Genomic DNA, 13,884 nt, shown 5'->3' on the forward strand with positions numbered 1-13,884 from the left:
GAGACAGCATGATGGAAGGGGAGGAGCACAGAACAGGGAGCTTCTTCTGTGCAACTTTGTACAAGCAACTCACCCTCTTTGAGTCTGGCTTTTATGATCTGTAAAATTAGGAGGGTGTATATAAATTAGGGAATGGCAAACTTTACCTGTAAACAAAACCAGATAACACATATTTTAGGCCTTGCAGCCCTTACTACAGCTATCAGCTCTATTGTAGGATGAATGCAGCCACAGTACAGAAATGAGTGAGCAGGGTTCTATGCCAGTAAAGCTTTAGTTATAAAAGTATGAGGCAGCCTGGATTTAGGCCATATGCTGTGGTTTTGCCTGTCCCTGCTTTAATCTGTAATTGAATTAAAGGTTATATACCTTCCTTTAATATTTCTGGAGGTAGAACATAATAAAAAGAAAGGTGTTCTTATTTTTTGTGTTGAAATTTTTAATTAAGTATTTCTTATGTTAGAACCACAGTTGGTAAGTTATCAGGGAGAAGATCTGGACTCAGAATTCCGAGTTGGAATTGTAGCCCTGCTGCTCATTAGACGGATGGTTTTGGTCGGATCACTTGACTATTCTGAGACTTGATTTCTCTGTAAAATGAGGGTGATAATACTTATGTATTATGTATTATCTTATACTGTAATACTTATAATACTTAGCTTATGTAGGTTTTTGTGGGAAATAAGTCAGTTAATATTTATGAATGCATTTTGAAAAATATAAATTGTTTCATGACATTTGATTTGTGTTCACTCTTCTACAGGAGTACCAGCTCATGATAGGACTCAGTAATGCTATGCTCTGGGCTTCCTATTTTGTCTCATTCTTTCTGATGTTTTTAATTATCATCTGTTTACTGTGCGTGATTTTATTTGTCAAGGCAAGTATGTATTTGAATGCAGTAGGCTGCATCTAAAGCTCGAGAGGGATAAAATAACTGGGGACGGGCTGAGTGAGTTTTAGGTTACAAAAGAATATATGCATTTTTCTTTGAGTCCCCTTGGGAATTCAGAAGCTGCTCAGTTTTATCAGCACACAAAACCATAGACCTAGATGGGCAACCCTTCCCCAAGAAGAGAGTTATTTAATTAACTTTGCATCTCTCTGAGCAATGACTCTTTCACTAGGGCTATTGAAGTGGTAAGTGTATTTTCTTTGGCCTCCCTTGTTTATCTATGACACCTCTTACAGTAGGACTAAACTGGCATCCCGGTTGTTTTGTTAGATTGCACCTGAAGTAGTCGTCCAGTACAGTGACCCGTCTCTTGTCTTCGTCTTTTTCCTGTGCTTTGTCATCACCTCTATATCCTTCGGCTTTCTGATTTCCACACTCTTTGATACAGGTGAGTCTAAGACTCCCCCACTTGACAGATTCTCAGCATTTTGGTTGACAAAAGAGGATTTCGTTTGGGAGTTCCTTCCAGACTTCAGCTGCCACCTCATATCCAGCCTCTGCTTATTACACTTTAACAAAAAAGACAGGTATCATATGCATGTAAAATGATTTGAGAGGAAGGACAAAGATCAGGAAAATCAATACAGCAGAGGATGCCCATAAGAAGAGGGTAAAAACCAACATAAGATTACATGTGACAGTAGAGTATTGACTAAAATAGGGTCATGTGGAAATATTCATTCACTCACCTGCTCTTTTAAGTCTTTGGATCACTCTTCACATGCCAGGAACCATGTCGAGTATGCAAAATGCTCCTGAGAATCAACTTCCTGCCCTTCATGTTCTCACGTATGAGAGGGATGTGTAACTGGATAAATTCAGACTGGGCTAAGTTAGGAAATTTGTACAATTACTTCTCCAGTGGTCATTTTCTGTTATCACTTACGAAAAAAAAAAATAAACGTTTTCTTTTTCAGACAACAAATATTCACCATTTTCATTTTTATAACTTAGATATGCTGAATAATTAGAGTATTACTTTCCGTCATTTAAGGTATAAGTACTATAAAACAAATTGCTTTATGGTAAAATTTACATTTCATAGGTATTTTTATTGTTTTCAGCAATAACACTGCTACCAGTTGGTGCATTCTTACAAAATAGAGAGTCATACCTATCTATAGTCATACCTATAGTCATCACCTATCATGATGTATAGTAAACTATAGTAAACTAGTATAGTAAACTACGAGTGCAGAGAATCATTATGTCAAAGTTAGGCTGAAGGTGACTTGCTGAAGTTAAAGTGGACAAATGCCAAGGAACAACTCATTGGCCAAAACAACTATGATACTGATTAAATATTTTTAAAAATCCCTTCTGTTTATAAAATCCACAAATTAGGTGGAAGGTGATTGAAAACCAAAGATAGCTTTTGTGTTGGGATTTTCTGTTGAGCATCAGAGATTTTGGTGTTTTCTTCTGCCAGCAATTCAGGAGCTAATGTAAGTCCAGAGAACCTGCCAAAAGTGGACTAAGAAGACTCCTCAAATAAAGGTAAAACCTCAAAGAGCCGCTCTTGCTGTGCAGGTGAATGAGAAACAGAGGTGCCGCACACACTGCAAATTCTTGCCTTGCTTAAATTCACCAAGGTCTTAAGATTGTGGTTTATGTGAGAAGGGCATCAGTGAATGCAGTCAGCAGATAAAAATTCCAAGTTTTAATAGCAGAAGATTAGTGAGTTATATAAAGTTTTATATTTTGGAAGTTACAGCAGTGCCTCTTTATCCCTCTTGCAATTTCCTTATATATCTGAAGTTTTTTGGTTGTTTTTTGTGATTCTGGTTTTAGTTGGCTTTTTGACTAAATGAAACTGTATGTACTACGTAGGGAATGATCTATATATGAAGTGGTATCATTCTGTTATTTTTCTACTGATGCTTTTCCATATCTGCTTTTTTACTATAAGTCCTTTAAGTTTTTTCATGGCATGAAATGGATAACAAATGCAAGAGTGTATATACAGTGTACCTAATAATAAAATGAACACCCAGGTGCTCACCCAAGTCCGAACATACCATATTGAAAAATTGCTAGTACCTAAGGAACACTTGAGGTGCTCCTTTCTAATAATAACCACTATTTTACTGACTGGTTTTTTTAAAATAATTTTTTTAATTTTTTATAAGCATATATTTTTATCCCCAGGGTTACAGGTCTGTGAATCGCCAGGTTTACACACTTCACAGCAGTCACCAAAGCACATACTCTCCCCAATGTCCATAACCCCACCCCCCTTCTCCCAATGACTGACTGTTCTTTTACAGCTTTTCCACTTATATGTCTATCACTAGCTAATGTATTGCTAGTTTTTATAGTGAAATTATACCATATGATTTGGATACAACATGGTGTTATGATTTAAGTGTTATCTACATAGTTGTGATTTCATTTTTACTGCTGTATAGTGTTCTATTGTACAGTTATCAGTTTTATACTTCATAGGTATTTAGATTATTTCTAGTTAGTTATTGTTATGAATAATATTGATGTGAACATTCTTGTATATGTCAGCTGGTAGAGCTGTACAAGATTTTTTCTGGGGCACGTAATTAGGAGTGAAATTTCTTACTCAGGTAGGATATGTGAGCACGTTACCTTACTGGATTATAGAAAAACTGTTTCCAAAGAGGTTGTACAATTTCAAATTCCACCTAGCAGTAGGTAAGAATCTCTATTGTTACTAGCTTTTAAAATTTGTAATATATTTTGAGGTGTGAAAGGCATCTCATTGATGCCAATCATGTTTTTAGGTTAATAAGAACCCTGTGTGTTTTTCTCTATAAAATGCCTGTTTACATCTTTGGACCACATATTTTTATAGCTTTATAAATGTATAATATACATGCCATAAAATTCACCCACTAGTAAATTTTTCAAGTTATGCAACCATCACCAAATCTCATTTTAGAAATTTTCCATCACTCCTGAAATTTCCTTTGAGCTAATTTTTGGTCAGTCCTCATTTTTATCTCTCTGGTACAAGGCAACAAGTCAACTGCTTTCTCTCTACATAAATCTGGGTTATCTTGCCATTTGGTATATGTAGATAAAATGTGGAGTCTTCTAAAACATTTAGTTTCTTTTACTTATAATGATTTTGAAATCCATTCATGTTTTAGCATGTATCAGTATTTCCTTTCTGTTAATTGTTGAATAATATTTTAATTATATGGATATACAACATTTTGTTTATACATCCCAGGGTTAAAGGACATTTAAATTGTTCACAGTATTTTTGGCCATTAATAACACTGCTATGGCTATTTACATACAAGTCTTTGTGTGGACATATGTTTTCACTTCTCCACGAAATGGAATTGTTGGATTGTGAGATAAATTTATATTTAACTTTTAGAGAACATCCTCAAATTTTTCCAGTGTGGCTGTATAATTTTATATGTATCCCTATCAGTCATTTAGGTGTGGGGCTCTAGGACCCCTAGGTTGGGGGTTTGATAATACTCCAATAAGGATTTAAGGTGATTGAAAAGGATCTATTTCTGTTACATTCATACTTTAGATGTAGCCCTTCAGGGCATGCAGTAAAAGTTTGAGGTATTAATTATGGCTTCTTTTCTTTAGTATGTCTTAATTTCTGTATGCCTTTGACACTGTCAGAAACTCTGCTCAGTCCCTCAGACTCTTTTTAAAAAATTATTATTTTATGTCAGTCACCATACTGTACATTATCAGTTTTTGATGTAGTGTTCCATGATTCATTGTTTGCGTGTAACACCCAGTGCTCCATGCAATCCAGGGCTTCCTTAATACACATCACCCGGTTCAAATAGGCAGTAACCTCTTTGACATCAGCCACAGAAACTTCTTTCAAGACACACCTCCAAAGGCAAGGGAAACAAAAGCAAAAATGAGCTTTTGGGACTTCATTTTGGGACACTCCTGTGCACAGCAAAGGAAATCATCAAGACAAAGAGGCAACCCACAGGATGGGAGAAGATATTTGTAAATGACACCATAGACAAAGGGCTGATATCCAAGATCTGTAAAAAACTTCTCAAACTCAGCTCCCAAAACCTAAATAATCTAGTTAAAAAAAATGGGCAGAAGATATGAGCAGACACTTCTCCAAAGTCCCTCAGACTCTAAGCCATAGTTTGGATTTTACAAATGCTTCAAGGTGGAAATTAGCACCAAATTTTAGACTGATTGTTCTTGAGTTCTTGTCTTTTACCTTGATTTTGGCCGTATAAATTGTCCTTGCTTGGTAGATTTCTGTCACTCAACATACTTAAAAAGTAATACTTTAACAAATCAATCAATCAATCAACAAACAAACATAAAAAATAATTTTTCTAGATTTTTCTGTTGTCATTGCAAGAGTTGGTCTGAAATAATACAGTCCCCATAATCACAGAGCATCCTAATCCAGATGCTTCTGTTACACTTTTTTCCTGTCTTCTTAATGTACTGTTTTATAAAGTATTATAAATAAGTATTCAAAGTAGCATAAATAAGACTGGAAATATATCTAAAACCACTGTCAACTTTTTCAGTTTTCATATTCCAAAATTCCAAAATAAATGGAAATGTGTAGTGTATTCATACGATGTAATTAGTGGTAGTGTACATCTCGAAATTGTTAGACTGAGTAGTCATGAATAAAAATGAAAAAGAATGTTTCTATAAACATAGGATAAATCCTTTTTTAGATGAGTAAATAACCACAATCATAGCCTTAGAAAGAGGATAAATTCCAGAAAAGTTAATTCCTTGTATCATTCATTCATTCATTCATTTGAGCAAATATATTTACTGAGCACCTGTCTATGTTCAACACTGTTCTAGATGCTCATGAGAGAGTGGTGACCAAGACTGTTTCCCTTTTGTAGGATCTACATTTTAGAGCTCTTTTATAATAAGATGAGATTTCTACATTAAGCTTTTGTAGTTTACTTGAACTGATTCTATATTTTCCTTCTTTCTTTTCAGCTACTTCGGCTGTTTCTGTTGGAGGTTTCCTCTATTTTCTCACCTTCTTTCCATATGTATTCGTGCAAACCATGTATACACAAATGGCCCTCACCGAGAAGCTGGTTTTCTGTCTCCTTTCAAATGTTGCAGTAGCTTTGGGGACTAATATTATAAGCCAGATGGAAATGAAGCGTGAGTCTTTCCTTTATAAAATTAACTTTGATGATGATCCCAGAAAGAAAAGGCATGTTGTCTGGGGTTGCCATTGGAGTGGGTGGGACAGTGGGTGAGAGATGATTGTAATGTTTCATAAATATTTTTTTGGATTATAATTTTTTATCATAAAAATGATATCTGTACTATATGTATGCATGCACCATATATATGTTTACCTGTATACATGAACATGTATATGCAAATATGTATTTACATATGTATTTACATGTCTTTATATCAGTATGCTCATCTTGGTGGGCAGTTTTGCCATCTAGGGGATATTGAGAATTCTGGAGATATATTTGGTGTTTGATGATCATGTCTAGTGAAGGATTGCTACTGATATCTAGTGTGTAGAAGCCAGAGATGCCACTAAATATCCTACAAAGTACAGGACATTCCCTGAAACAGAAGGATACAGGCGCAAATGTCAGTAGTGCCAAGGATGAGACATCCAGCTAATATCCATATTTTAACATCTGTGAGTTCACACTGTTGGATCCAATTCCTATCTAGTGTCAAGAGTTCTTCCTAGTTTTTCCCTATCCCATATATGTACTTCCCTGTCCAACCATGAGAAATGTTGCCATTACCAGTATAATTACACAGTTGTTCCGTTTTGCCTTACTCTGGAAATAGGGAACCACTCATTCATACCACTGTAAACAACAAACATATTAAGTATGGTAATTGTAATTCTACATTTCTCCTTCAGAATCTGCAGATTCTCTCCAGAATCTTTAGGATTTTCTATGTATAAGCTTAAGTCATCTGTGAGTAAGAGTAGTTTTAGTTCCTCCTACGTAATTTGCCTTATCTCTTTATTTGGCTTAACTTCTGTGGCTGTAACTTCACATGTGTACAGTGTTGAATAGAAGTGGGAGAGTGAACATGTTTATCTTGTTCCTGATCTTTGGAAGAAAGCTTTCTGTCTTTTACGTTTTTTTAAAAGATTTTTATTTATTTACTCGACAGAGCTCACAAGTAGTCAGAGAGGCAGGCAGAGAGAGAGAGGTGGGAGCAGGTTCCCTGCTGAGCAAAGAGCCAGATGCAATGCGGGGCTGGATCCCAGGACCTTGAGATGATGACCTGAGCTGAAGGCAGAGGCTTAATGCACTGAGCCACCAAGGCTCCCTATCTTTTACTTTTTATTATTATTTAGTTGTGGATTTTTCATAGGTGACCTTTATCCAATTAAGAAAATGCTTTCTCTTTCCATTTTTAAATGTTTTATTATTGTTGTTGTTATGAAAGAGTATTGATATTGTCAGGTATTCTTTCTGCATCAATAGGAATGAGCATGTAACTTTTTTCCCTTTTTTCCAGCTTTATTGAGGTATAACTCATAAAAAATGTATATATTTAGGTTTTCAGTGCGATTCTTTAAAGGTGTACAGTGATACATGATGATTTAATATATAACATATAGACTGTGATATGACGATCAGAGTAAAGTTAACACATCTGTTACTTTAGATACTATTGTGTGTGTGTGTGTGTGTGTATGTGGTAACAACATTTAAGATCGATTTCTTAGCAAATTTCAAGTATACAAAAATTATTATTAACTATAATTACCATATTGTACATCAGATCCACAGAATTTATTCATCTTATAACTGAAAACTTATACCCTTTGACCAACATCTCACAATTTTACCCAACCCACAGTCCCAGGAAATCATTCTTTTGCTCTTTGGTTCCATGAGCTTTTTAGATAAAATATATAAATGAGATGCTACATTATTTGTATTTCTGTGTCTGGCCAGTTTCACTTAGTATAATGTATTCCAAATTCATTCATGTTGTTGCAAATAGCAGGATATCCTTCCTTTTTATGGTCAAATAATATTCCTCTGTGTGTGTGTGTGTGTGTGTACATGTATGTATATATACATGTAGTTGACCCTTGAACAATATGGGGGTTAGGGCACTGACTGCCCTTACAGTTGAAAATCTGTATATAATTTCTGACTCCCTAAAAACGTTACTAATAGACTAGTGTTGGCTGGAAGTCTTACCAATAACGTAAGCATTTGCTTAATTCATATTTTGTATGTTATATGTATTATATACTATATTCTTTTAATAAAGTAAGCTAAAAAAAGAAAATGTTATTAAGAAGATCATGAGGAAGACAAAATGCATTTACAGTATTGTACATATATATTTTTTAAGATTTCATTTATATGAGAGAGAGCACAAACATGAGAAGGGGCAGAGCGGGGAGAGAGAATCTCTCAAGCAGACTGTGCACTGAGTGTGGAGCCTTACATGGGGCTCGATCTCACAGCCTTGAGATCATGACTTCAGCCTAAACCAAGAGTCAGACACTTAACAGACTGAGCCACCCAGGCCCCCCTGTACATGTATTTATTGGAAAAAAAATGTATAAGTAGACCCACAGTTCAAACCCATGTTGTTCATGGGTCAAATGTGTATATATCACATATTTTCTTGGTTAATGAAATGGGTATTTTCTTTTTCCATGCATCTGTTGATGGATACTTAGGTTGTTTCCATTCCTCGGCTGCTAGAATAATGGTGAGGTGAATTGGGGGGTACAGCTATCTTCAAGATCCTGTTTTCATTTCTTTTGGATATATACCTAGGAAAGGAGTTGCTGAATCATATGTTCTAAATTTTTGAGGAACTTCTACTGCTTTCTGTAGTGGCTGTATCAGTTTACAGTCCCATTAACAGTGCATTTGGGTCAAGAAAAGAATATATAGGAGAGGGACGTTATTTTAACACAAACGGTAAAAGGGAATAAAATGGAAAGTTTGTCTACATTAGAGTTCAGTTCATATATGCTGATATAATTAAATCACATAAGTAGGAATGAATAGTTCTATATACATTTCCATTATTTCCCTGGGGGCTCATTCTAAATGCAAGTGTACATAGTGTAAGAATGTATAGAGCCTGCTTCTCTGGTGTCATTGCCTGTAAAAAAGTAATAGTCACCACCAACAAAATAGTCTAAAAGCTGCCTCCAAAATTAACATTAATCGGGTTCTCAACTTTTGTAGCAACATGGACGGGACTGGAAGAGATTATGCTGAGTGAAATAAGTCAAGCAGAGAGAGTCAATTATCATATGGTTTCACTTATTTGTGGAGCATAACAAATAGCATGGAGGACAAGGGGTGTTAGAGAGGAGAAGGGAGTTGGGGTAAATTGGAAGGGGAGGTGAACCACGAGAGACTATGGACTCTGAAAAACAATCTGAGGCGTTGGAAGTGGCGGGGGGGGGTGGGAGGTTGGGGTACCAGGTGGTGGGTATTATGGAGGGCACGGATTGCATGGAGCACTGGGTGTGGTGAAAAAATAATGAATACTGTTTTTCTGAAAATAAATAAATTGAAAAAAAAACATTAATCGGGTTCTCAGGGAAATCATTATGTAGTATGTTTGTTTTGTCTTTGACTATGTGTTTAACTATCACATTCAAAAGGGAGTTCATATACATACAATATAAAAATTAAAAAAAAAAACAGAAAAACTCAGACTACCCTACAACACACAGATATAAGAAAGTATACATGGTCAGAGATTCCATAAAGTATTTAAAGATGAATTTACTTATATTCTATTTTTAGTAACTAAAGTGTTTTGAGTGTCCATTTTTTAGTATATGTATTTTTAATCTATATATGGAGTATAGTAGTAACAAATCCTGTATTAAGTTCAATTCAAATTGGGTTTTGCAAGTTAGTAACTTAAGTGCTTTGACAAAGTTATAGAAAGTACATTTTCTTATTTTTTATTTTCATACAATATATAATTTTTTGGTATTTATTCCTTTTAAAAGTTAAAGTCAACCAAATATTAAGCAATATGTACCCTAAAAGTTTAGGTGGTAGTTTATATTTTAATAAAAGCAATTTCCTTATGATTTGCCTCAAGTAAGTAGCATTAATAATAAAAATTGAGAAAAGCCCATTGAAAATACTGATTTAATTTGGCAGCAAATGGTTATTCTTTGGAGACTAATGAAGGTAGACATGACCCATCAAGATGAAGTGGGCCCTTTCAAATACTCAGTAGTCTACATAAAATTAAAAAAAATATTTTTAAAGAAGCATCTGTAGCTACTAACAAAGTGATGCCATGTTTATAATAACTTGAAGCAAAACAAATGCTCATGGGAAAAAAGCTGTGTTTTAATATTATCTAAATACACATTTAATTAATAGCCCAGTAACATTTTCCTTTCAGTGCAATTCTCCTTCTGTATAAGGCAGTTCCTGGAAGCCAGACAGTTTAGATAATGAAGGAGTTAAGTTAGGGAATAATTGCTTGCAGGTTTTTTTTTTTTTCCAAGATTTTATTTATTTGTCAGCAAGAGAGAGAGAGCACAGGCAGGGAGAGCTGCAGGCAGAGGGAGAAGCAGGCCCCCCGCTGAGCAGGGAGCCTGTGTCTAGGACTCAATCCTAGGACCCTGGGATTATGACCTGAGCCAAAGACAGATGCTTAGCAACTGAGCTACCCAGGTGCACCTACTTGCAGTTTAAATAGCAACTTTTTGCTTTCCAGTCAGTGTGCTAATAGTTGTGCCTAACAAAAAAAAAAAAGCAATTTTTAAAAGGTACCATTTCTGATTTCTTCATTATATGTAATCTTTGTATATGAATCATGGGAAACTACAAAATTAGCAAATGTCTTGAGATCCTTACGTACAACATACATTATCCCTAAAATCCATGTATTTGTGTATTCAAATTCCATGTACTCACATCCATGTATTTGTGTAGCACTTAACCTTTACAAAGAAAAGCGGCTCCAAAGATAGTCTTATACACAGGAAACTGATCCTTTTTTCACTTTGTACCCACCTCACACCCTGATTTTAATTGTCTTGGTCATGGACCTTTCCAAGAAGAGATTTTTATATTTCAGTTCCATAGTTGGTTATCAGGAAACCCTCCTTTCCTCTCTTGAAGGAGTTAGGTCCTATTGATGTTGGTGTATCCCCTCCAATATTTTCACAGTTTCAGGAAGCATGTCCTCTGGTTCTCTGCCTTCATCTTCATTTAAAGCTGCGGCCACTTATGGGTTTGTGGAGCAAGAATTGGAAGTTTCTTTAATTTGGGTGTACTTGATCCAAGTTGAATGAATACGGATAATTCTTTCTTTGTCATCTGACCCCACACCCAGACTTGGAGGTCTGCGGCTTCTCAGCCCTGTGACTGGAACTTTCCCCTGTTACTCCATAGACTGCAGTTAGATGTGGCTTTTTTTACTTCTCTTTCTTACCTTTCTGTCCATCATTGCCGCTGCCCCATCCTCTCCTGTAGCTTTTACACCAAGGACTCTGGCATTTGTTTTTTATTCTTTCTTAGAATTTCCATCTCTCTGCATGCATTATCCATCTGGTCTTGCATGTTGTATATTTCTTCCATTAAAGCACTTACCATGGGGTGCCTGGGTGGCTCATTCGTTAAGCTCTGCCTTCAGCTCAGGTCATGATCTCAGAGTCCTAGGATGGAGCCCCACATTGGGCTCTCTGCTTGGCAGGACGCCTGCTTCTCCCTCTCCTACTCCCCCTGCTTGTATTCCCTCTCTCACTGTATCTCTCCCTATCAAATAAAAGCACTTACCATGTTAATCACAGTTTTTAAAAATTCCTGGTCTGGGGCGCCTGGGTGGCTCAGTGGGTTAAGCCACTGCCTTCGGCTCAGGTCATGATCTCAGGATCCTGGAATCGAGTCCCACATCGGGCTCTCTGCTCAGCAGGGGTCCTGCTTCCCTTCCTCTCTATCTGCCTGCTTCTCTGCCTACTTGTGATCTCTGTCTGTCAAATAAAAAATAAAATCTTAAAAAAAAAATTCCTGGTCTGATGATCCTAACATCTTTGTTATATCAAAGTCTAATTCAGATGCTTGTTCACTCTCTTCAAACTGTGTTCTTTGACCTTCAGTATGCCTGATAATTTTTTGTTGTAAGATAGATAAGAGGGGGGCACCTGGGTACTTAGTTAAGTGTCTGACTCTTGATTGCAGCTCAGGTCATGATCTTGGGATCCTGAGACTGAGACCCCCGTCAGGCTCTGTGCTTAGCAGGGAGTCTGCTTGGGATTCTTTCCCTCCCTCTCCCCTTCCCACTTTTGTTCTTTCTGTCTCTCTCAAATTAAATAAATCAAATCAAATCAAATCTTAACATAAAAAATAATGAAAATAAAGTGAATCCCTTAGAAGCAGTAAAAAAAAAAAAAAAAGGTGGCTATGGAGTACTGGGTAAAAGGAACCACACAGTAAATAAGCCTTTAGCGATGTAGAGGTAAGATGTGTAGCTCTATGACTTGGCTTCGATCACTTGGTAAGTTTGTACCCTTGGACTATGAACTCCATTAGTGCTTCTCAGTTTTTTGCCCTGCTCAGATGGGGCAGGATGGCTCAAGGGAACTAGAGTTAGGTATTTACCTTCCCCTAGGTGAGTTAGGCTCTGGTAAGATAGTTTCTTATGAAGAAAAGCCTGATTAGGAATGAAGTGCACAAGAACATTTCCAAATAGCTCTTTCCCTCTCCCTCCTAGGAATATGAGGGGATTTTTCTCTGATATTCACTGTAAGAAACTGGCATGGCTCCAAAAGGTAAAACTTGCAAAAGCCTCAATGACTTGATCCCCTGGAATATTTAATCCTCAGGCTTGTTTACCCTGGGTTTGGCAATTCATCAGTTATAGTTTAAATTTTCCTACCCCAGTTCTCGTTCCCTTGGAGGTTTTTGCTTGAAGTTTGTTTCATTAAATTCTCTGTGCCTGCCTGTCTGTCTCTCCAGTTGTGGGGGCAGTGGTTTGCCCTGTGACCTCATGTGTCTAATAGATCTAAGAAGAATTTCAGTTCACCTTTTTACTTCTTGTTAGGATGGAGCAGTGATTCCTGCATTCCTTACAGGCCAGACTTGACACTAGAAGCCAAACCTTGTTTTTGTATTTATGAATGTATTTCCAAATGTATATATCTTGCTGGTTATTTCGGTGGAGATTCACGTGAAAGAGAATGGAGAAATAGGGCCGCCATCACAACCAGTAGGTCTGTTTATGGCTTTAAAGCTTACTTTTATGGACTTTTTGTGACTATTTTTGTTTCAGTCACTACTAACTTTTAGTTGAGTTTGGCTGTAGAAAGAGGCAAATTGTTTCATTACTTACTTTATTATCGTCTTGGACAGCCTGAATTTCAAAGTATCAGTGAATAGCAAACAGACAGTACCTGTCTTCAGAGAATACCAATACTTTCTTATTGTTTAATGATGAAGTAGCTGGATAAGTTTGTTCTAGTCACAGTTGGGCACCTCAAGTAACTGTCTACTATTATGTTTCAGAATATGGTGTCCAGTGGGATAACATCCAGTCACCAGTGAGCCCAGATGATGATCTTCGTTTTGTTCATATTATGGGAATGCTTTTATTTGATGCTGCCTTGTTTGGCCTTATGGCCTGGTATATGGATGCTGTCTTTCCAGGGAGGTATGGTGTGCCCAAGCCTTGGTATTTCTTTGTGCAGGTAAGTTCTAATGATTCTATCATTGAGAGAAACCCCAGTTCTTATGTATTTAGTTTGTTAAACAGTGAATGTTGTTACCTTAAACACCCTCTCTGTGGTTCTCCAGTCTTATGATATTAATACAAGTTTTATTCTTTCTGAACTAAAACCATTACAAGTTAACTTTGTGACATGTACAATAGAATCAAATAGCTTTCTACAGGAAAAAAAAATCACCTGTCTGAGTGAATGTGTGGTGGTGCCCTTAGATCCTAGTGAGGACGAAATG

General features: G+C 36.5%; 1 protein-coding gene across 1 annotated transcript in view; it reads left to right on the forward strand.

Moving 5' to 3' along the window:
• The window catches only part of LOC122895416 (phospholipid-transporting ATPase ABCA3-like), a 177,751-nt gene that overhangs the window by 55,138 nt on the left and 108,729 nt on the right, over nt 1-13,884 (forward strand). Inside the window, exons 6-9 of the mRNA XM_044232803.1 lie at nt 764-880; nt 1,226-1,343; nt 5,909-6,082; nt 13,435-13,616. Of these exons, the coding sequence (XP_044088738.1) occupies nt 764-880; nt 1,226-1,343; nt 5,909-6,082; nt 13,435-13,616 (591 nt within the window). The remainder of the gene's footprint in view (nt 1-763; nt 881-1,225; nt 1,344-5,908; nt 6,083-13,434; nt 13,617-13,884) is intronic.

This window comes from Neovison vison, chromosome 14 (assembly GCF_020171115.1).
Source record: "Neovison vison isolate M4711 chromosome 14, ASM_NN_V1, whole genome shotgun sequence".
NCBI lineage: Eukaryota > Metazoa > Chordata > Mammalia > Carnivora > Mustelidae > Neogale > Neogale vison.